Here is a 25,858-nt window from a genome sequence, read left to right on the forward strand (position 1 = left end):
GTCAAGCCCTTGCCCTGAGATTATCTTGTGAGTTGGATATCAGATGTTGCCAATTGTAGCTAGAATATAGACAAAAGCTCTTTAAACTGACAAGGGGAATGCATCATCTATTAAAACCTGCTTAACTAGACTCAAAAGAATGATGACTGAAATCAGGCGTATGTCATGGACGAGACCTCTTGATGATGGAGGAGATCAGTCCCTCACAGCAAAAGATTTAACCAACTGTTTAGGGTTATTCCATGACATATTTGATATAGTATATGGTTAAAGTAGAGCATTAGATATATAGAGTATGTAAACTACTCCTGTATGTCCTTGAAAGACTGGTTCTGATTCCTAAGATCATTCCCAAGGAACGTTCATACAATTTCAACAAATTTCAGCTAGCCAAGTTTAAGTTCTTAGCTGCTCTATCTTCCCCACTTGAACTGAGATTCAGGCTAACTGTGATGGAAAGGTTGAATTTAATATGGTTGTTCAAGGCAAATTGAACTTTCCATACAAACCCATTACCTAAGATTAGAGTTCCCCTACCAACCCTCTCTCCACCCCCACATTTCTCATGGATTGGAGGTCAGCCAGCTAGTGTAATGAGTGCTGTCTTTGTTTCTGGTATCTGCTCTTGCATGTACTGGATGTCCGGCTGAGTGCCTTTTTTCCTCTGTTGAGGAGGGGCAAAAGTTTTATTGGACAATTTTATCACATGCAAAATGCTAATTATAGATGTTTGAAAAACTTTTTTGTATCTCAAGAAATGTTTAATTTGTTAATTGTTATTATAAATGTTATTAGATAGCTATTGAAGGATATATAGAAACTTTTCAGTTTACAAAAGTTTTGGAGTTTTAATCAATATAATAAAGATCCATTATTTTCAACAGGTCTTGAAAGAAGAAGGATTCTTGGGAGTAGATATTAATTATACTGACAACTCAAGATGCGTTTTGGCTTTGGATTCTCCAGTATCAGTTTTTGCTATCCTGAATGAGGTTAGTGGTTTATTTTGTATGTTCAAAAGACAAATGATTAAGGAAGATGGAGAAAATACCAAGATTAGTAAGTCTTTAGGCAAGCAGTAAATTCAAACTTTGCACTTTGGCACCTCCATGGATTTTTTAACTATTACTTTTTATTTGGATAAAACAAAGTGTTGAATTGCATAGACAAAGGAAAAAAAATTGTGCTTGAGTGTACCTTCAAACAAAAGAAGTGAGGGTCAAAACTGTAGAACGCTTAGGTAAAGCCCAGTGGTCACCACTGGGAACAAAATAGTTAAATGGAGCAGATGATCCATTTTTCACATTAGCAAGGATGTTATTATTGTTGCTTTTGCAAAACCTGTCTGGCTGCAGTGTTAAGTGCTCCCATTAGTCAAAAACCATTGTTTGCACTATTTGCAGTTATGTAAGTTTGTTGTTGAGTGATAGACATTTTTACAGTGCTGATCAGAAGTGATGTTTCCTTTAATTGTTGTACATATATGTATTTTATCTGTCCATGTTTTAGTACATAGAGGGAAACTTGATAATTTTCTAATACTAAGTTGAACAGTAGCATCTAACTTATATCAGTGCTATTCTTAGGTACTCATTTCTTGGTAAAGTAAGTAGGAAGATGTATAATTTGCTGCCTGTATCCTTAGAGCTGTATTTTTAAGCTATATTGACCCATTTAGTCAAGTGTTTTTGCAGCTGATCAAACTTTGATTAAAGTATGCATGATTAGATTAGTCACCAAGTTCCTTATATTTCTCTTTATGCTTTAAGCTTATGAATTGCCATGTAGTGATGCAATATACATCTTTACATGCTTTCTCGAGAAGGCTTTGCTTCAAGTAAGTAGCCACATTTAGTGTAATAAGTTGAACAGTATTTTGTAAATGATCCAAGTTTCCAAATTTTTTTCTGAACGTTATCCAGACTTAAACCTTCCCTATGTAGGTTGAAGCATTGCAGCAGCAGTAGACTTAATCTGATATAATTTTTAAGACATCTACAGAAACCTTATCGGTTGAGATTGCTGCTGCATTAACAACTTCAACCAGGATAGCATTGCTTCTTAAATTTTTCTTAGTTTCTTTTATCCTCTTTTGAGGTTGTAATTAATTGTTTGTTGTTCCTACACGAATACAAACCCTCAGTCTTACCTTTTGGCTGCCTCTTGAGCTGCATGCGTCTCGTTCTGCTCTGCCTGCTGGCTGGTTTTCTTCATTGCCTACGATCCTGAGTTGTTTTCTTTTTCTCTGATCTTTTTTTAGTGTGATTCTTTGTGATATTGTGACTATTTGCATTATGCAAACCCACAAATCATCTCAGCCCAAGGAGGGGGAAGCCTCATGCCATGCAGCAATGCCCAGACGGAGGAAATGTTCATTGTAAGTGCTTCCCTCTCTGCTATTGAAGTTGATCCTCACACGTTATTCACACTTTGCCAACGGCATGAGTGCAACCAAGGTAGCCCAAGTAATGAGTGTCGTAATTGGCCTTCAGAGCAATGGGTGCAGTTTACTCGGAAGAGGAAATACAAGAGGAAGGCAGCTTCCCGTACGTCGTCGGAGGGTTACTCGCCCCTGGTGATGCCGAAGATTGCCAGTCCTTCTACCTGTAGTTCCTTCTTCCAGTGGAACTGCCCTCCGTTGCTACTTCTCCTTAGGGAGAAGTTACTCAAGTGGTAGAGAGGGGATCAGGGAGTTCTGATGAGGGTCTCTCTCCTGCTAAGAGAGTAGCCCAGGAGGACCGTGACCTGGAAGGGCTTGAGGGTCCTTTTCCGTAGGACATGGACACCCCCGAACTACAGAGGACATACGTTGAGATCGTGAAACTGATTCGTCAGTATTACGATTTCAGGGAAGAAACCATGGCCACTCCCATGGATCGTCCTTCTGCCCTCGAAGCCTTCTGGGGATCGCACAAGGAACCCATAGCTTCATTGGGCTGCTGTGGTTTGATCTTGCTGAAGGGGTACTAGACCAGGTGAGTTCTCTGGTTTCTGGGCAGGAGAATTCTCTTCATTCTAGCTCCTCATGCAAGATACTTCACCTCCTCTCCCTCGTCAGAAACGTTTCCACATGCCCTCGGAAAGGCCACTGCCGACCAAACAGGTTGACCCGGACCTGGTTCGTCTAGGCCTGGGTCTGTTGCTGGACCAGCTCCATGCAGAGGGAGTCTCCCTCTCGCAGCAGGAGTCAGCGACGCTGGAATGGACTGCCATGGCAGCATTCCAAGCAGTTTCTTGGCTGGATCGGTAGACACTGTCCACGTCCAAGATTGCTTCCTTGTCTTCTAAGAGTTAGAGCAAGAAACCCCGAGAAGGAAGCTACTTTCAAGAGACTAATGCTATCTGGAGGTAGAGCCATTTCCTACCCAGCCCACCAGACAGTAAACCTGTGGGCGAACTTGGTGTTGAAGAGGAGGGATGCAGTCCTGACTCGAGTCTCCAAGTTTGTTGGTCCTCTTGGCCTTGAGGAATGAACCATTGCTGGGTTCCATTCTCTCTTCCCTAGAGAGCAAATGGATGCCGCAGTAGAAAGACGGAGGGCTGATAACAACGACCTTGTCCACCAGGGAGTGGGAAAGATCTCTGGGTCTTCATATGTCACTGCAGCCTGACCTGGTCAGGTTGGCACTTCCTCTACAGGTCCTGAGAAGTCCCAGACTTCGAAGTACCCCTGTAGGAATATCCAGCCTTCTTCTGCCCCCACCAGGAAAGGTGAACAACAGTGTCCCTTTCAGTCCCCTTCCCAGGCCGGGAGAGGGGGCAAGGGTAACAGGAAGGGAGGAGAATGTTAGGGGCAGTGTTCCTCCCCACATGCTGCCAATGGTTGGGGGGGGTGTTGCCTATCGAGCCATTGGGCAACATAACAGTGATACAGAGCGGAGTTCTGGGTGGTAAATGTCCTTCGGGGAGGATATCTACTTCCCTTTGAGTCTCCGCCACCACTCACCAGCCATCCAGTCCATCTCCAAACATACATTCCTGGCTCCCTGAAGGGTCTCGCCCTGCGGGGGGAGGTGAAAGTGATACTGAAGAAAGGCACTGTGGGAGTTATGACGGATTGGTCTTCTGGCCTATTACAGCCGTCTCTTTCTCATCGAGAAAGCATCAGAGGGATGGAGAGCGGTCAGAGACCTTTCTTCCATGAACCAATTTGGAAACGACAGGCTCAGTTCTCGCTACCATCAGGGAGTCCGACTTCATGTTTACGGTGGACCTGAAGGATGCCTATTTCCAAATATCCATCCATCAGTCGTCATACCAGTACCTCTGTGTTATCCTCGGGGAGACAGTGTACCAGTTCTGGCTGTTTTGGGCTGTCAGCCGCTCCCTGGGTGTTCACATGACTATTCACCCTAGTGTCGACTTGGGCCCATTCGCATGGGATACGTCTTCTGAGGTATCTTGACCATTAGCTAGTCCTGGCGAGCTCTCGTTCGCATTTGCTCAAGGACAGGGATTGACTTCTTGAGTTTTGTCACAGCCTGCGAGTTGTAATAAACTTTGAGAAGTCCAACCTCTTACCCAAGCAGAGGATGATGTACCTGGGCTTGCTGGTAGATGCGGTGGCGCGATCGTTCCTGTCTTGACAGGAACAAACAGCTCGGCTGTGGCAAGTCGCTCTCAGTCACCTGTCTTCCTTGGAGAAGCTGGTCTCTCATGGGCAGCTTCACCTTTGTTCCCTTCAGTGGTGAATGAAGGAGTCCTGGTCTCTGGCAAGGGACTTCCCGTACCTTCCCATTCCTCTTTCGAAGGAAGTGAGACAGGACTTAGGTTGGTGGCTGGATGACAGGAACCTCCTAATAGGAGTGTCACTACTACACACTCCCCCTCCTGAAATGCTTCTGTTCTCAGATGCCTCAAGAGGGGGATGGGGTGCACACCTGGAAGAGATGCTGGTTTCAGGTGTGTGGGATCAGAATGGCAAGCACCTCCACATGAGTATCCTAGAACTCAAGGCAGCCTTCTTGGCTCTCCAAGAGTTTCAAGACCATGTGATGGGGCACACTGTGCTACTGATGAGCAGCAATGCCATGGAAGTGGCATATGTCAACAAGCAAGGGGGATTGTGACTCTCGTTCTTCAGAGCCTGACTTTTGCACCATGTGAGCCCCTATGAGAGTTGTCAGACAGGGATCTAACGCTCAAGACTGTCTTCTTACTTGCCCTGGCATCGGCGAATAGAGTAGGCGAACTACATGGCCTGTCTTTTTACGTTAAGCACTCGAGGGGATGGGAATCTGTCTTGCTGAAATTTGTCCCGGAATTCATAGGAAAAACTCAGAATCCATTGGTTCCTGTTGCCAGATTCAAGTCCTTCTCGATCCCCTCCCTAGAGGACTTTGTTGGTAATAATCCAGAAGAGATGCTTCTCTGTCCAGTTAGAGTACTGCGGTACTACCTTAAGAGGACTTGGCAGCTCAGGCTTGGGCATTGACTGTCTGGCTTCGTGAGACGATGAATTAGGTGTACTCTTTGCTGGATGAAGTGGATCACAGTACATTCAGGGCCAGAACTCATGAAGTTAGAGGCACTGGTCCGTCCCTCGCATTCAGCAAGAATCTGTCAGTTCATCAGGTACTGAAGGCAAGAGTGTGGTCGTGACAGACCACATTCACCTCTTGCTACCTACGGGACATTGCCATAGGTCCTTGAACACCTTTTCCTAGGGTCCTGTGGTGGGTGCTCAACAAGTTTTTTAACTTTTCCAGCTCCCCTAGCACGACACTGTGCATCTCGTCTAAGATGTACTGTTGTGAATGAGAGAGTGAGTGTGTGTGTGTGTGTGTGTGACTGGCCTCCTCCCTATCTCTTTTATACCCCTCCTCTCTCCGCAGTCAGAGGATTGGTTGGCGAGCCATCATGTGCTGGAGTGGGCTTGATGCAGGTGAGTTACATTTATGAGCACCCTTTCTATTATCTAATGTCCTGTACTTAGATTGATAGGAGTAAGTCTTACCCTCTCTCTAGCAAGGGAGGAGTGGGACTGACAGCAAACAAACTTGTTGGTTATCATCAGCTTTATTGTTTCTGACACTTAAAGTTCATTCAGACATTTTTCGAACTATTGATGCTTCTCAGATACCAATTAATTCAAAAGGCTCAGAAGTCTAGAGGTCGAACACACACTTGTTCAACAGGTCAGGGGCATGGGACTCCTTCCTTTGCTCTATAAGACCAGAAAGAGAGGCCCAGGTGAGGTGAATGAACCACCAGTTGGTTCGGAGGCTTACTCAGAATCCTCCCACCAAAAAGTAAGTCTTCCGTATGTAAATACCGAGGATTTGTATTCGTGTAGGAACAAATGACAAATTTTAAAGTACTGTAATTTTTATTTTCCTAACATACGAACCTGAGGTCTTTACATAAACTGCCCACCTCAAGCCACCCCTCATTGTGATACCTGGGCCAGAAGGTAAGTGAACGCATTGCTGGACGGAAGGGTGGGATTCCCCACCGTACTGCCAGTAGTTAAAACTACCCAACAACCTTGTTAAGAATTGAATGGCTGGTTTCCAGCTGCGCTGGAGGTATTTCCATTTGTAAAAACCTAAGTTTTGTATGTTAGGAAAAATACAAATTACTTTAAAATTTGCCATATTGCAAACATATAAGCAGTCTGTGTTAAGATGTCATGAATTTAGGAAGTCTTCAGAAGACAGTATTTTCATGAACTCAATATTTCAATTAATTTGTTAAATATAGACGTGAAATCTGAAAACAGTACATCATACTCCATATTCTGCATCCTAAACATGCCTTGATGTTGAAATACTTTAGAGCTAATGGAAGGTAGCCATACAGGATATTTTGATTAAAATGGCTTAAACCATACTCTGATTGTTTCCATGAACAAAAAATTGCTATTTTGACCAGTTTATAGGTAAGGCACCTAGGAGGCTTTTAACTAGCTTTACAAGAATAGTACTTCAGTACAGTCGACCCACGTTAAGACGGACTAATGAGGGGGCCAGGGCGTCTGTTTTAGCCGATAGTCCAATTTAACTGGTGATATCTATATATATGCCTATAAATACCTATAAATATACTGTATTTCATTATTTTTATAAAGAGTATGAATAATAAACCAATGCAGAAACATTTGAATTAAAGCTCATGGTAAAAGAAGAAAAATGATGAATAAAACATAATAAAAATGATAGAATTCAGCCACATATGTAGATGCCTAGGCTGAGACATGAACACATAATTGTTAAGTAAAAAGAAGTGGAGTCTCTAAAATGAAAAGTAAGACCAGTTTTTGGAATTTTTCGGATGTCAGAACTGTGGGGTCAGGAACATAATCAAACATCACTATTGCAGCAAAAACATTTTATTCCCTTCATGTTTTTTAATTTTAGTTGTTTATTCATTATAGTTTATTATATTATTTATATTAACCCTTTAACGCCGAAGCCATATTTTCAAAAACGTCTCCCGTATGCCGGCGGCCTCCGAGAGGTAGCGCCGAAGCGGAAAAATTTTTTTTTTTTAAAAATCACAGCGCGCTTAGTTTTCAAGATTAAGAGTTCATTTTTGGCTCCTTTTTTTCTCATTGCCTGAAGTTTAGTATGCAACCATCAGAAATAAAAAAATATCATTATCATATATAAATATTGGAATATATGACAGCGAAAAAAAAAAAAACTCGTATATAATTGTATACAAATCGCTGTAAGGAAAACGGTTGAAGCTAATGAGTTAATTTTTTTTAGTTGTATTGTACACTAAATTGCGATGATTTTGGTATATAACAGATTGTAAAACGATTAAAGCAACACAGAGAAAATATTATCACAAAATGATGCATGAATTCGTAATGCTCGGACGTAAATAAAAATTTTTTTAAAAAATTCGCCAAAAATCAAAATATTGTGCTAGAGACTTTCCAATTGTGCCAAAATGAAGGAAATTGATTGAATATTACTAGGCTGTAAGTTTTTTAGGTTACAATTGCATTTTTGAACCATTTCGATCGAGTTAAAGATGACCGAAGGTTGATTTTTTTTCTATTTATCGTTATTTCGATGTAAATATAAAAAACTGTGAAGAGCTAAAGGAATGATATATTTTTTGTTGTATTCTACATGAAATTGCACACATTTTGATGTATAACACTTTATGTAACGAATAATATGAAACGGCAAAAAAATGACAGCAAGCTGACGCAAGAAATGACAGGATTTTCAGCGGAGTCAGCGCACATGAGTTTAAGGAAATTTTTTTTTTTTCAAAAATTCACCAAAAATCTACATATTGTGCTAGAGACTTTCTGTTTGTTGCAAAATGAAGGTAAATGATTGATTGTTACTCGAATGTAATAATTATGGCTTACGGATGCGTTTTTCGATCATTTCGGTCGAGTCAAGGTTGACCAAATGTTAAAATTTTGTCAGTTATCGTGATTTCGGTGAAAATATTAAACTGTGAAGAGCCAAAGGAATGACATATTTTTTGTTGTATTCTACATGAAATTTTGCACATTTTGATGTATAACACTTTATGTAACGAATAATATGAAACGGCGAAAAAATTACGGCAATCTGACGCAAGAAATGATAGGATTTTCAGCGGAGTACGCGCGCGCGGAGCGAAGGAAAATGTTTTTTTCAAAATTCACCAAAAATCTAAATAATGTGCTAGAGACTTTCCGTTTGTTGCAAAATGAAGGTAAATGATTGATTGTTACTTGAATGTAATAATTATGGCTTACGGATGTGTTTTTCGATCATTTCGGTCGAATCAAAGTTGACCGAATGTTAAAATTTTGTCAGTTATCGTGATTTCAGTGAAAATATTAAAAAACTGTGAAGAGCTAAAGGAATGACATATTTTTTGTTGTATTCTACATGAAATTGCGCACATTATGATGTACAACACTTTATTTAACGAATAATATGAAACGGCGAAAAAATTACGGCAAGCTGACGCAAGAAATGACAGGATTTTCAGCGGAGTACGAGTGCACGGAGCGAAGGAAAAAATTTTTTTTTTTTTCAAAAATTCACCAAAAATCTAAATAATGTGCTAGAGACTTTCCATTTGTTGCAAAATGAAGGTAAATGATTGATTGTTACTCGAATGTAATAATTATGGCTTACGGATGCGTTTTTGATCATTTCGTCGAAGTCAAAGTTGACAGAATGTTAAAATTTTGTCAGTTATCGTGATTTCGATGTAAATATTAAAAACTGTGAAGAGCTAAAGGAATGATATATTTTTTGTTGTATTCTACATGGAATTGCACACATTTTGATGTATAACACTTTATGTAACGAATAATATGAAATGACGAAAAAATTACAGCAAGCTGACGCAAGAAATGACAGGATTTTCAGCGGAGTTCGCGCTCGCGGAGCGGAGGAAAATTTTTTTTTCAAAAATTCACCAAAATTCTAAATATTGTGCTAGAGACTTTCCGTTTGTTGCAAAATGAAGGTAAATGATTGATTGTTACTCGAATGTAATAATTATGGCTTACGGATGTGTTTTTCGATCATTTCGGTCGAGTCAAAGTTGACCGAATGTTAAAATTTTGTCAGTTATCGTGATTTCGATGTAAATATTAAAACACTGTGAAGAGCTAAAGGAATGATATATTTTTTGTTGTATTCTACATGAAATTGCGCACATTTTGATGTATAACACTTTATGTAACAAATAATATGAAACGGCAAAAATTACGGCAAGCTGACGCAAGAAATGACAGGATTTTCAGCAGAGTTCGCGTTCGGGCGGAGGAAAATCTTTTTTAAAAATTCACCAAAATTCTAAATATTGTGCTAGAGACTTTCCGTTTGTTGCAAAATGAAGGTAAATGATTGATTGTTACTCGAATGTAATAATTATGGCTTTTACGGATGCGTTTTTCGATCATTTCGGTCGAGTCAAAAGTTGACCGAATGTTAAAATTCACTTTGGTTGCTGGGTCCTTCTCCAGCATCCCAGTCTAAAACTCGCCTCACACGCTCACTTCCGACAGGCAGTATGCGCCTTTCACGGTCCTGACGCCTTTGTGACATATCTACAAACGTCCTGTTGCAGCACGAATACGCAAACACTCGCCAAAGTTCTGCAAAACACGTCTGCGTCAAAATATCGCTCCCGCAAGGTCCGACGCTGATGCTATCTGGCGTGAGTAGGAGGGAATTCGCGCATGCGCGTCTGGGTGATGCTCAAAAACAACACAACACCTGGATCCGTGAACTCCCAGCATCTGCCAAGGCGCGTGATTTGAAATCTTCCGCAAACTAGGCCTATAATTATTTTTCCGCGAATATTTAAAAAAAGCATTTTCAGTCGACATTTGCAACGTCCACTCGGCATTCGACAGACAATTTTGGACGACGTTTAAAACGTCCAACAGGCGTTTAAGGGTTAATATACTGTTAAATGAATGGGGGATAATTAAGATCATCAGTAACAATAGTGGGACAATTAAGACTATAAGTTCACTAACATTTTGTTTTCAACAAAAACATCCCGTAAAATGCAAAAATATACATGATCAAAATAGTTGCAATTCAACTTGAGAATAAGACTATAAAATACATTTCATTATATCAATCTTGGAGAGGATTGTTTTTTATTGTTACTAACGTTGTCATCAGTTTGCAGTTGTAAATCTGAGACGGTCCGGGAATAGGATTCACAAGTGATGACTCGTCACCAAGACAGACTGTTGTGGGATTTTTCATACCACTATATTAAAGTTAAAATTATTGTTGACTTCTTGTTTTCATGAAGAAATAATTATATAAAGCAAATCATTAAGTAGTTTTTGCCATCAGCAGTCAAATAATCACGATCACGGCAACGTTCAAACTTAGTGCTGTCACAACGTATGTCTATAAATAGTACAGAAGTAGAGGGCTGTCATTGGCTAGCAGATCTCCATGGTAACCAGCCAGCCAATCAGGTTTTAGCTGTATTCTGTCTGAAAAAGAACGTTTTGCTCAGAGAAGCTGACGATGACATAAGTGCGTCGTTTTGAATACAATATGTAGCTTTTAATAATGTATGTATTCTACTGATTACATGAAGAATAGAATGAATTTCATCGTATTACTTTGAGTGCAAAATTGTTGGCTCAAAGATTCTTCAGCAACAAAATTTTTTGTTTTGTTTCAGAAGATATTTACTAATGCTGCGCTGACATACCTTTAAAACAAAATTCTTCTCTGTAATCTCTCGAGGATAGAATTATGCTGCATAGAAGGAAATGGCAATTTTCTGGCTGTCTGTCTCTCTCACGTCATTTGCCACGTGAACACAAGTATTGTTCAGTAACTCAGCTTTTGTCTTCGTAAAGTTCACCTTTGTCATGTCTTTTCTTTCCTAAAAAACATACAAAGCATTGTACTGTAGCTACCAGTCAGGCAGCAGACAGGTAAAACTGTTGATGCTCAGTGATTTGCTACAATACTTCCTATTGTTCCAGACAGTAGCGTTTCTTAATGACGGTACATACTGGGCGCAAGTTAAATTGGTTATAAGTTAAAAGCATTTCAGTTTAGTACAGTATAAATACAGAACAATACACAGTATATACATTAAAAATATAAGTGAAAAGTTTTTCGTTTACCTCTGGTAAATAAAAAGGAAAACAGTATGCGACAAGTGGAGGAACAGTAACTATGTTAAATCATGGTCGAATATTATGTATTTTAAATCGGCTGATCCTCTTCGCTGCCTGTCTTATCCGATATCCAGATTAGTGGGGTAAGGTTTAACTAGGGTCAACTGTATTGATAGAATAAATAATATGGAAAATTGTTATTAATACCACAGTTCTCCCTCTCATTCCAGTTTTCCATATTTTAAGCTTTTTTAAGACCTGCTCCTCTCGTTTTTCTGTTAGTATCATGGCACTACGTATACCAGCTCTGAGGGTCCTTCTTTTCTGTACTCCTATTTTATTTTGTAACTATGATAAACAATAAAGGACTTGGTGCTGATGCTTCATGGACACCATACAGTATATCTCAATTTTTCTGTTTGTGGCACTATCTTCTGTTGAGATTGCTTTATAATAACATCATTGGTTCATTGTCTTTTTGGTACCCTCTGCTATGGTAATTCCCATATGAATACACATCTCTTTTATAGGAATTTACAAAGGGTTCCGTAGTTGATAATTATGCTATATATTAATTTATTTTAGTATTATTTTTTCAGATATATATATGCTATTACAGTTAGCCATGGGAATTTTTTGTTGTAATCTTGCAAATATTTTTTTTTACTTTTCGTTAATTCTTATGTTTTTTGTCAGTCTCTAATGTACTTTAGATGTGGCATAAGGAAGTTCAGTGTTTTGAGTGTACATCTGCTTAGTTTTTTTGATTATTGTTTCAATGAAAGTGTACTTTTATTGTAATATCATCACCTTTTTCACCTGTACGCTCAAATTCACTTGGGTTTGTTGGACTTCCTTTTATGGTAAAAGATTATAACCAGTTGCCCATATTCAGAAGAAAAACATGTTCAAGTTTATTCTTGATATAGTATGTTCAGCTTTAGATTGCACATGTTTGCTTACTTTTTTTTTTCAGGAATGCCAGTTGAAGCGTGCTGTAAAAGAGGATGAGGCATGTGACAGAGTTTGCAAAGCTCTTGAGGATACAGGCATTGTGAGCCCTCCAGTGTCTCCCCGACATACACCGGGATTTGTAATTAGGCATTATGCTGGACCTGTTAAGTATGATGCAGATGGCTTACTACACAAAAACAAAGATGAGGTAACTTTTTACCTTGAATATATTCAAAATTTTATCAGCCTGTATCCCTTTTTTCTGAACTCCCTTAGTTATTGCCATATATTTTGCTCTTTGCAAAATTTAACTTTTAATACCATCTTTTCTTTGACTTTGCTTGTAAAATCCAGTCATCCATTTGTATTTTCCCTCCGTGCTAATGCATTCCATTCTAATGCTAATATGTTTCTTTGCACCTGTTTCTCATAGTTGTTAATATATTAATCCCACTTCTTTTTATCATGTAATTGTCATTTCCATTTGCATAAAAACTAGTTAATGTGGTATTTTAATAAATTTTATGATCTTATATTACATATTAACTTTGTCCTTATACTGCATATTAACTTTGTCCCTCTTACTTGAATAACCCTTAATATACTTCATAAATATAAACAATTATTCTTCTCCCCAGATCACCTTCAATATTCAAGGTATTTTAATTTCTTATCTCAGTTTTCATGCTTTTTGTTGTCAATCAACGTTATTCTAACATATCTACATACAGTGCTCCCCCATTTTTACGTGGGGACAGGTTCCAGAACCTACCAGAGAAATGCAAAATCTGCAGAAATGCAAAAATCCCCTCTAAAAATGCTTATAACTAGCTTATAATTGCCAAATACCTTGTATACCCCTTAAATTAAAACGCTTACAACTGCGTATTTTAACATTTCACTACTTAATTTGATATTTCAAACAAAAATATACCTTAAATTATCGGACTAAAACAATTTAATATCGTTTGAAGCAAAAAATATGCCCTAAACCATCATCCCAAAACACCCAAAGTAACCCTACATTACAGTACTCTCCAGCTACTGTTACTCTTAAGTAGGCTGTATATACCCCTAAAACGCTTATGGCTGCCTATTTTAACAGTTCATCGCCAAACTTGACAGTTCAAACAAAAATATACCTCAAACTATCTTCCCAGAACACCCTAATATCATTTCAAAGCCATGTTGCAAAATTAGGTACCAGCCTACAGCTGTTACTCTTAAGTATCCCCTATCATTCAGACATGTGCATTTTCATTGGCCTACATAATTTTGTGCATACTGTCATGCACTGGGCGTACATTTTACGTATATTGATATTTTCCTGTGTTGTAAGATGATTTTGAAATTATATTTACTGTACAGGTACATATTTTAGTACAGAGCATATCTAAAATATGTGGGTAGTTTAGAATGATGGGACACATGCCTCCAAACAGAATGCTAGGTTTGTTACGTCTTGTTAGTATTTTCATGATTACAACAGCATGTACAAATATATTTATGATAAAAAAAAAATTTGCCACAGTTAGTTCTTGGTTTATGTCATTTTGTGGTTAGTCCTCACCATCTCCCATAAATTTATTAAAAAAATTCTTGTCCCATCATTCTCTCTCTCTCTCTCTCTCTCTCTCTCTCTCTCTCTCTCTCTCTCTCTCTCTCTCTCTCTCTCTCTCTCAGTATACATACTGTATACTTTATTGAGAAAACACAAAAACACTGCAAAATATCTATAACACGTTATTTCACTTACAGAATTCATATATACTGTACAGTATTGATCTAATGACTATAAAAATATTTAAAATCCGAATCTCGTATGTAAATAAAAAAAAACCCGAAAATAAACAAATCCAGCAATTTCACAACAGATCGACGAAGGTAGAGTTGCCATATTTTTTGCTTTGTCTGATTTATTGTACCATATTTCACTACAAGTTTAGTTGACTATGATTATCACTCATATTATAACAGTACACAAGAGAATATTTTATCACTGTTGATGTTTCATCTCTAATAATTGTAAAAGTATTTAAAATCTGAATTTCATATGCAGGCAACACTCAACATTCGTACTCTCCTCTCAGCCATGGTAAAGTCTTGTCTCCAGCGACTTACTATGATTCGATGTATTAACACTAAAGTTCTCTCTCTCTCTCTCTCTCTCTCTCTCTCTCTCTCTCTCTCTCTCTCTCTCTCTCTCTCTCTCTCTCTCTCTCTCTCTCTCTCTCTCTGAGATAAGAGAAAGATTGATTTTTTGTTCATGTATGTTTATTTGTTTTATACAGTATAGTTTTATAGGTAAACATGATGTTACTTTGTCATTCTTTTTTCATATTTTCCATGCATAATTACTGTAAAAGTTTTTGCATTTCAATAAAACCAGAGTGAAAAATAAAATTAAAATAATTAGCAAATATTTCAATACTGTACAGTATGCTCTATCATCCAAAAACACTTTACAGTACAGTAATATAATTTCAAATACATCTTACATAACCCTTAACCCATAATGGACTGATCCCCTCAATAGAGGATCTAAAACAGGTTTTGGGTGGTGGATGGATCCCTTCTGAGGAGTATTAATATTATGCACCATACGATTTGGCTGTATCGAGCGGGAAAGAGTTTCTAATACTTCGGTGGCCCATAAATGAATTGTGGCAACTAAAGAATTCATCTCAGCTCAGGCGTGGGCATCTCATGGAATTTAGTATTGTTCTTGTCTTGAAGGGGGAATGCCTTGCTCCTTTCTCTCCCATGATGGCTTTTTGTTTATTTGCTCATAAATGGATTGCTGTTGGTTTTGGTTCTTATCTTTTTTGATATGATGTCAGTTATAATTGTAATTTTGCAAAGAAATATTAGAAAAAGCATATATAAATCCCAAAAAAGTTACTGCATTTCCCTATCTCAGTAAATTTTTTTAAATATTTTACAACAAATATGCTCAGAACTGGTTACTGATTTTATTTCTTATCTGTTATGATATTGTGTGAACTGTAATTATAATTTTACAAAATAAAATAAATAAATTATTAGAAAAAACATGTATAACTTGGTAAAATATATGAGTGTTTTGTGAAAGAGGCCCCACATAGGGTTGTAAATAGTTACTTTCAACTTCCCCTGGAAGGTAGGGAAAATGGTTTAGATTTTTTTTTCTTACACCATGTGTATTTTCATATCTTCCACTTTCCATTGATGTGTTTTTTCTTAAATTGGTCTACCTTAAAGTTTGCCCAGTTTGGGGGTTGCATGATATACTGTATAATAATTAGCCCGTCCCTTATGGGTTAAAAGAGAGAGAGAGAGAGAGAGAGAGAGATTGTAAACTAGTTAAGCTTGTTCTGGGGCCCTTCTTTCATTCCGGGGTGGGCCCCAAAAAGCTTAACAAATTTACGATTTGTATTAAAGATTGATTTAATTAGTATTACTGTAAACATTTTATAGATATTTTGCTGTGTCTATAGAGAGAGAGAGATTATTTGAAATTAATCTTACTGTTAAAATTAGCTTATATCTGTGCCATTAGGTGTGATTAGCATTCAAAATAAAAAAATAATTTCTGGCTAACCTGCTAGAACTGTCTCCATAATCACCTGTTTCCCACCAGGTGGCATTGGAATGTTTACTTGTCAGAATTCTTCATGCTGTGTCCTTGTGCAGATGGTATGAATTAGCATTAGTAATAAATTTGACAATTTCTGGCTGATTTTCTCCCGTATGAAATTGTGCTTGTTTTCTGATTTTGCATTAGGTCATGTACAGCAAGCAGAGATGAAAGCAGTAGGCCGTATAGGAAAGAGTTTGTGTAAACCAAATGTTTTGGTTGTGCACTTTTCACCCAGCCATTACTATCTGTGGATTTGCCGTTTTCTACCGTCTCGGTTCTTTCTTTAAACGTAAGGGTTTTCAACCCTGATTAGGTTGATTCCTCTTTAGTTTTTAAGCAATGCGTAGTTTGTGTTGTTCCACTTTCACTCCCTTTTGCAGAAGATGAATCTGTTGACCGGCACTCTTTTTTTTATGCATTTCCAGTCACAACAAGTTTACTCATTTTACCCCCTTTTTGATGGAGTAATTTGGTTCAGTCCTGGCAGCCATTCGAAAGGGCAAATGGATGAGTTCTGTCAACAGGTAAGACATGTACTTCCGAGTCCTGGTACAACCTTAGTTGAAGAAGTATCTACACTTTGTCTTTTAAGGGAAGGTCTTTCAGTTTTATGCTCTGTGTTTTGGTCCAAGTATGGCACTGCAAATATTTACCTGTGTGTTCACTTTTGTGTTGGCATCCTTAGCAAGATGGAGTCTTCTGCTTGGTATCAGTGTTCTCCTATATTTGGACAACTGGTTAGTTTTCACCAATTCATTTCAGGGCTGGGCATTTTGTTCAATGGCGACAAATCTATGCGTTTTTTATCTAATCGATGATTTATCTGGGGATGAAGAGGGACTCTCTCTGAATGGTTTTTTTCCGACAGAGACAAAGATTGACAATTTCCTACCATTGTTGAGAGAGTTTTCTTAGGTTTGCCTCTAGACCTTAAGAAACCAGACCTTACATTGTCCTTAGATGTCTCGGAGGCAGGTTGGGGGGGCATTTTGAAAAACATTTGATGTAGGGGAGCCAGACTGTAGAGAAGAGCAAACTGTTTATAAACAACATAGAGCTTTTGCCTGTTTGGCGATGACTTACTTCAAGAGTGGTCAAATCTAGACCTTTACCCTTTTCCTCTGTGTGCTTTTTTGAGGAAATAATCAACAATTTGTGAGCTTTGCAGGACACAAGGACAATTTTGAAAGCTCCTTGATGGCCTTGATAAGGGAATGGTTCCCAAACCTCCATTCCTGGTGGTAGATCTTTTTCCTCCTTCTGCCGTTCATGAAACATCTTTTCAGACTGTCTAATTTGAGAAAATCTCATTAACCTCCACATGCTTCATCTGACCGCGTGGAAAATATCAACTGTCCAATAGGAGCTTTAGGCTTTTCTAGGGTGGTTAGGGAAGCAATACTTAAACTTAGAAAGCCCTCCACAGTTAGACTGTATCAGTAACAGTGGTCAGTTTATTTATCTTGATGCTTGTCCAGAGGGACATCCAGCACCTGTACCACTATAGATAACCTGATCAAGTTCTCTGGTATCTCAGGTACGCAAAGCAGCTTTCTGTCCCAGATGTCAAAGGTTGTCACTTTACAGTGTCTTCAGTACTGTGTTTTGCTAAATAGAATATAGCTCAAGATTTAAATATGAAAGAGATTTTCAATCTTTTGAGCTGAAAATTTCAAATCTTGCCACCAGGTTTTAAAATGAAATTTGGATGTAGTCTTTAAGGATTTAACCGCACAGTACCTGAGTTTGAGCCTTTGGATAAGGCATCTCTTAAGAACTTTGAAGACACTTTATTTAGCTCTTGTTACAGTAAAGCATATTAGAGAGCTTCAAGCCTTTTCTTGTATGTGGGCTTCGTTCTAGTGGAAACCTCTCTTTTCTTTCATTGCTTAGAGGAAAGAAATAAAAGTGAAAGCCTTTCCAGGTTTGTGACAGCACCTAATTTAACTGCTTTGGTAGACACTGAAGAAGTAGCTTTATGTCCAGTTAGAATTCAAGGGTTTACCTGGACAGGCTTAAACCCTTAAGAGGAGGAGTTAAGAATTTATATGTAGTGTCAGGAGGTCAAACACTCTTATGTCAAAAAATGTTTAAGTCAGTGCACACAAAGTTGGTTTCTGAGCTTTTACTGTTTTTTAAATGAAAGCCTCATGGCATCCATAGCGTAAGCACATCTTTCTATTTCCTTTTAAAGCTTTTGCTAGAGAAGGTTGCCATTGCAACTTAGTGGAGATGCAACTCTGTTTTTACCTCGCAATATTTGCAAAACATTCAAATTTAGATGAGATGTGTATAGCCCTTAGTCCTATTGTTGCGGCGGGGACTCTTTTTTCCTGAACCAAATATGAGAACAACTTTGCTTTCTCTCTTGTCATTAGTTATTAGGAAATCCTGCTATTGAATTTTGGGAGCATGAAGGTGCACAGTGGTGTATAAGAGCTCACCTTCATATCTGACTGTAGTTGTTGTCTTTAGTTTTGGACTGTCGTTATGGCCTTTCAGTTCAGGCACGGGAGTCACTAGTACTCTACAAGATAGTCCCTTTTCCCTTTAAGGATCCTCTGACATGTCTTGCTATGAGGACCTTACACGCTGTTGTGGTTCCAATGTCTGGCACCAGTACTTACCAGTAAGGATCTCACAACAGGCAGGAATGTTGAGAAGCTTTTTCCCCTCATCAAAAAGCTTTTCTTTCACTTGGCTGAACATTTGTTTCTCTGGCTGCACTAACCCACCATCCTCATTCAATGTGGTAGTCAGCTAACTTTAACAGTAGGTAAGATTCATTCCAAATTATGAAAGTTTTTTCAATAAAATAAATTATTTGGATACTTACCTACTGTTAAAGTGGAAACCCACCCAGCCTCCCAACATCTCAGGGGATGGTCATGAAGAACTCTGACAAGAACGTAAACATTCCAATGCCACCTGGTGGGAAACAGGTGATTACAGAGACAGTCCTAGCAAGTTAGTCAAGTGTTGTTTTTTTTTGTTTTGAATGTCAATTGCAACTAATGACCCAAAGATATAAGCTAACTTTAACAGTAAGTAAGTATCCAAATAATTAATTTTATCATAAAAATTTCCATTTTAATCACCAGATGAACATTCTTGAGAATTTAGTACTCAAGATGTTTAAATTTTTAGGATGTCGTTGATCAGTATTACAGTTCTTGTACCTCAGCCTTTTGCAGATAGATTCATACTAAAATTCTGAAATAAATAAAGTATGTTCATATGCTTGCTAGTCTCTCACTTAGTGATAACCAGTGCTTATTATATAACTGCATATTTTAGCAGTATATTTTATTATAAGCATGTGAGAGTGGCAACATAAAAAAAAGAGAGAGCTTAAGCTTTTTTGTATTGATGATTTGTTACTCCTTATCAGGTGCCACTAGAAGTGACAGGGTTGTTAGCAGCAAGTAGAGAAGATTTTGTAGGAAATTTAATTACTTATACCACCGACATGAACTTCGATACTGCAAGTGGTAGACGCACAACTCGTAAGATAACAACTCTCTCAAAGTTCAAGGCATCATTGGATAACCTGATGAAGACTTTATCAGCATGTGACCTACATTATGTTCGTTGTATCAAACCCAACCCTTATTCACTCACTGGTAAGTTAGATATTTTTTATTTCTGTTCACACCGCATATATTTATTTTTTTCTTTTTTGACAAAATTTGTCCAACTTTAATATATTATAATTTCCAGTTTGACTGTTATATAATCTGGTAGACATTGTGGATTACCAGTATAGCTTGTTTACTGTGGTGGGTTAAGAGCAGTGTGTGATGTCTGACAAACTTAATTCAGGAAGGTGCTCCCTAAATTGACCTGGACAAAGTGACCATCAGTGAATGGTATTTTATCAAACAAAAACGAGCTAAGCTGGGAGTACAAATGAAGGAAAAAGTTTGTTTCTCATGCAGTGTTGCTGTGTTTAATTTCAGTACTATCTGTGATATGCATTCATCATCTATCTTACATTAATAGAGTGATTAGATACTCTAAATTCTGTGCTTGTGTGTCTTTTTCGTGCAAAAAAAGCCATGTAAGTTTTACATGGCTGTTGTAAGTTGTATGTTCAAAGTGTAACTTTTATATTTTATGTATATGTGAGGCAGTATTTGGAGAACTTTAAGACTGAGTATTTTCAAAGAACAGGTTAACAGACTGTTTTATATGATTGGAATGTGAAGCTACTGATATGTTTGTTTTAAAGGACAGAGCTCGGTTATTTGGCTTTCTTGGAAAACAAGAAATGCAGTAATTTTGGGAAAGGTTATCTGATGAAGTGACATAAGTGCCACAGCCAGAGGGGATATAGTAGGAGATCTAACTGATAGAAAATATAGCTTGCAAGAATGTTTAAGAAACCAAGAGAGGTGTTGATACCATGCATGAGTTGAGAAGCTGAAGTACAGATCAATTTTATGATGATAAATTTAAATAGGATCAGGCTGTGCAGTTAAATCTTTTGAGTTATCCAGTTAAAGTGTTTTAGGTTCTGGACAGACATAGAGATTGCAAAGTATGAATATGATTACTCACAGAGGTTTGGAAAGGTAGCATTTACCTGAGTAGTGTTTGAGACTTTCTTTAGTAATAGAACGTCAGCATACTGAAAAAGTTTTCAGTTAGAGGAAAATAAATGTCCTTACTCCCAGTGTTCCAAGAATGCAATTTAAAAAAAAGCATTAATTTGCAGTCATATGTCTCATTAGACATTTATACTAGCTTAAATTCTGTAAACACTAATGCTAATAGTTAAATGATTGCATGGCTATTAAAGTTAAGTGTTACATCATTTGGAAGTTGAATAAGTAAGAGAGAAAAGGTCAAGGTGATTGGCAGGAAGTTGAGGGATCTTTGAAACTTAGAGCATTCTCATCACAGCTTGAGCCACAATTTAATGACATTGGAGACTACATCAACCTTTAGCATCATCAGTTACTGAATTCTAGAAAGAATTCTGTAATGTTCTTGGAATATGAGGAATCTTGCCAAACTTTGACATTACTGTACAAATTTTTCCTATTTAGTCGTGAGTGGTTTAGTTGATCAGAGAAGAGGCAAGAGAGGAGGATAATGATATAGGAAGTGACTTTTTTTTAGATATTGAAAAAGACATTACTGTATTGAATACAGGCAGTCCCCGGTTTACGATGGGTCTGGCTTACGATGTTCCGAGGTTACGACGCTTTTCAAATATATTCATCAGAAATTATTTCCCGGTTTACGAGGCATGTTCCGGGGTTACGACATGTCGTATGCCGATCCGATGGAAGAAATATGGCTCCAAAACGGCAGAATAATAAAAATTTGGGGGCTTTTTTGATGAAAAACTTAATAAAAATGCAGTTTACATCGTTTTCAATACACCCAAAGCATTAAGAGTAAGGTTTTCTTAGGATTTTTTACGATTTTCGACGATTTTTCGGTTTACGACGATTTTCAGCTTATGACACGACGTAAAAACGGAACCCCCATCGTAAACCGGGGACTGCCTGTATTCTAATTTCAGTGTCTGGTAGTTGTTCTTGAATGATGTTGGAGATGTGAAAGTAATTTTTAAGGGCATACACTTATAGAAAGATAAATGCTGCAGTATTTTTAAAGTTTTAACATATGAAGCCCAGACAAAGGATTTACTGTACTGTTTGGCATTTCATTTATGGAATAAATATAAATACATCTTTACAAAGCACTTTATTTTAGTAGTTTTATATTATCATTAAAGTGAAGGAAGAATATTGTCAGAGAACTTAAGATGAGGATATGTTTTTGTATTTCTGTAGGTTATTTATTTCATAAACTTCATATGGTAACAAGGATTTTATAAGCTGTGGATGTACACATACAGAAAAAGAGGATTCTATTGCAGGAGTAAAAAAAAAAAAAGAGTTGGAATGTACAAATAACTTTTGCAGGAAGGTGTTTTTAACATTGTTTTATTATACTAAGCTTTCCTGAGTTTGAACAGATTTTTTATTACACAGTGGTAATCTCTCAATTATCCTGATTCATAGAGCCAAGGGCCTGTTGGATAAGGGAAAAATCTGAATAAGGGCAAGTAAAAAATTCGACAGGTGTTGAGGGGCAACTCTGTACCCTTCCTCCTCCTACCTCATCAGTACCACATAACTATAAACACTAATATGCTTATGAACAACACCACCATACTGTAAACTAAAAACTTGATGCAAAAAGCAATTATCTACCTTATTTTTCCTTATTTGTAACAAAATAAACTCCATAAATATGGGACAAGCAATATGGTAGGCTACACAATGTTTTTCATTTGCCCCAAACACTGTAAAATATGTCACACTGTACATAAAAAAAAAAGTACCGATAAATCCGTTTTCTCTCATATGCAACACACATTTTGATAGGTTACGTAATCAGTATTTATTGTTTCCCAAAAAACATCGTACACAAAAAAAGTAAACCCATTTTCTCTCCTATGTAATACACAATACGATATGTTACACAATCAATATTTATAATCCCCCCAAAAAATTTTACACAAAAAAAGTAAACCCTATATTTCTGTTGTATACAACACACAATTCAATAGGTTGCAGAATCAATATTTATCAGTTTTCCAAAAAAAAGATTGTACACAAAAAAGTAAACTCCTTTTTCTTTCATTTGCAAGAGGCGGTATGATAGATTACAAAATCATTACAGTATTTATCATTTTCCCCTTTGTGTATCATACACAGAAAACAAATCAAGCAAATATAGAAGTACTTTTTCTCTGTCACTTACCTTGGTGCTTACGATGGCCGTACATTTTAAAAACTTGTGGGGAGGTTTACAAGTCCTCTCCACCTCCCCCTCCACCAACTCGACTGTGTTCTCAAGACCGGCATCTTCTTCCTGTGCCTCCCAGGAGACATGAAGTGGTAAAGTGGTTGGAAGAGACGTAGAGGTGCCTATAGGGTCAAGGTCATTGAAGCAGGGCAGTAAACATCAGATTCGTGGCTAAAGGAGCCCTGCATATTGACGAAGGCAGCAGATGTACTTGCCTGAGGTTCCAAATTGAAAAACTGAGTTACTGAAGAAGTGGCTGGCAATGGGGTTGGGTGCACAGGGTTTGGGACATGAAGAAGCTGTTGAGGGTACTTTAGCTATACGAACAATGATTCTGCTTCGCAGTGACAATCCTTCAATACTCTTGGAATTGAGCAGCTGTGACCAAGGCCCTGGGGAAGTAGATGGGGTCCATGTTGGGCTTCTTGATAACTGTATTGAGCTGTTCACATATTCCTGTATGGGGGTAGTCATTGTGGAACAGCCTCATCATCGTCGTTGTCTTTAGCTGCTTCTTCGTCTTCACCATCAACTGCAGCAGCTATCTCGCTGTCGGAGAGAAGTTGGTAGCTAGGGTTGTCACCACTTTACCCAGCCACTCCTGTATGTCATCCTCAGGAACGTTGTTGCCTCCAGTTGCCAGTGTGGCATGGAAGTCATTGACTTCAAACCCCTGGAAGTCCATTATGGCCTCTTCTCCATTCAGAATGTGGTTCCAGGTGTGGTTGAGTGGTCTATGTGGTGACATCCCTCCAAGTATCTGCGAGGTAGTAGATAGTGACTACAGTGAATACTTGCGAAGATTCTCCAGTGTCCGTTCCCCTATGTATCCAAGCCTTGCTTTCTCTCCTCATCCGCCAATACTACAATCACCACCTCTAGGAACTTCCTCTGGTATAGCCATTTATTCACAACAATAACACCTTTGTCCACTGGCTGCATGAGTGCAGTCATATTAGGAGGTAAATACTGTGCATGACTCTTATAAAACCTTCATCATCAAGCAACTGGGCTGTGTTAGGATGCAGAGGTGCATTGTCCATGAGAAGCAAAACCTTTGCCTGATGTATAGCAATGCCAAGGTCCTGTGTCTGATGACAAACAACCTGCTGACAAAAGTGGCTTTGGAACCAGTCAGAAATGATCATGGAGATGAACCACACCTGTGCCAAATGGTACCAAATCACTGGGAGGCATCCATCAACCCTCAGAACACACGGTTGCTTTTCATTTCCAACTACCACCAGTTTGCAATGATACCCATCAGTAGCATTTACACAAAAACAGGAATACGTTGCTTGGAGAGCTTTCAACTGGGTCAATTCTTTTCCTTCTCATCAGCCAAGATGTTAGTGGGTAAGGAGCAATAGAATACTGTAGACCAGTTTTGTCAGCATTGTAGATTTGCCCTAAAACAAGTATTCACTCCTCTCCTTGGAAAGATTCAAAGCTTTACCATGAATCCTCTTGTTAGAAATCCCATGTTGAGTTTTGAACTGAAACAACCAACCTTTGAATGCCTTAAAGTCTGCAACCTTATGCAAGCCTGTGAACTTTGTAGCTGTGGCCTTCAACTCAGCACCGAGTGTGTTCACACCAACAGCCCTTTGTTGATAAAACCACACCAAGGCAAGGTCGACAGCTCAGTATTCTCACAATGATTTTTTGCCAAGATGTCGCAAGCTTGACTCCTGGCCATCTTCTTACTGAAGTCTGTCATGTACTTCTTCAGCTTGTTCTAAAAAGTTTTATATCATGCAAGGTTGACCAAGCAAAGCTGTACTCCCCCATGATACGTGATCTAGACCAATCTTGCTCCTTTCTCCCAATGAATTTGATTCTGTTGAAGGGTCAATACCTTCCTCGCCCTCTTAGGATGAGGTGGGACCATACACACAATGCACAGTACCACACAGAACACAAGCAGGCACTGCAATGAAAGCCCTGTGCTTGGGAAATAGAATTGTGAAAGCAATCCTCTCACGAACAGTTCAAACAAGCAACTAATCAAGCACAACTATACAAGGAAGGAAAATGGTGTTTGGTACCAAGTGCACTGATACTTTCTGGATGTAGCCAATTAGCGTAAGATGTGTTTGTGGTGCTATGTCTGTCAGCCGTTAAAATTAAAATGACAATGATGCATACATTTCCACCAATAACAAGAAAGGTAACAAAAAACATGAGTGCTTGGCTACCTCTGCACCTTCTACCATATGCTTTTAAGGTGATGACATAGCCATGCCAGCCAATAAAAAGCGATAAACAAAGTGATGTTACTTGACATTTTAGGTAATGTTGTGCTTTTAAGCTAATAACAATTGCAAAAGCTAAATTTTTCTCTGTACCTCTTTTGCTTTGTGTGTGTGTTTCTTAACACAGTATTACATGTTGCCTTTTTTTTTTTTTTGCTTTGCTTGATTCATTTTACAGTACCCTTTCATTACGGGTGTAGTTGACTCTGAGTATGATTATTGCAGATATCGTAACAAGAGAATATTTTATCACTTAATATTTCATCTCTAATTACACAGAAATATTTAAAATGCAAATTTGTAGATGTTGGCAACACGCACTATTTATAATTCGCCTCATGCTATCAACCAAACTGAAGGAGTCTGTGCATAAAATAGAAATAAAGTGAAGGAGCGTTTGTGTTACAGGCTTCAGTGTAAGCAATACCTCAGTTGTTGTCTCTCTCTCTCTCTCTCTCTCTCTCTCTCTCTCTCTCTCTCTCTCTCTCTCTCTCTCTCTCTCTCTCTCTCTCTCTCTCTCTCTCTCTCATGTAACAACATAAAAAAAAAAATCTCTAGTAAAGTCAGATGCCTGTCTACCCCTTTCCACCCATCCCACATTGCATTTCCACCCCCTTCCAGCCAGGG

The 25,858-nt window shown here is 38.2% G+C and overlaps 1 protein-coding gene across 1 annotated transcript in view; it reads left to right on the forward strand.

The window, feature by feature from the left end:
* The window catches only part of LOC136837008 (unconventional myosin-XIX-like), a 161,714-nt gene that overhangs the window by 102,938 nt on the left and 32,918 nt on the right, over window positions 1-25,858 (forward strand). The window contains exons 13-15 of the mRNA XM_067101539.1: window positions 885-992; window positions 12,552-12,737; window positions 19,540-19,771. Coding sequence (XP_066957640.1) covers window positions 885-992; window positions 12,552-12,737; window positions 19,540-19,771 — 526 coding nt within the window. The remainder of the gene's footprint in view (window positions 1-884; window positions 993-12,551; window positions 12,738-19,539; window positions 19,772-25,858) is intronic.

This window comes from Macrobrachium rosenbergii, chromosome 57, assembly GCF_040412425.1.
Source record: "Macrobrachium rosenbergii isolate ZJJX-2024 chromosome 57, ASM4041242v1, whole genome shotgun sequence".
NCBI classification, from domain to species: domain Eukaryota; kingdom Metazoa; phylum Arthropoda; class Malacostraca; order Decapoda; family Palaemonidae; genus Macrobrachium; species Macrobrachium rosenbergii.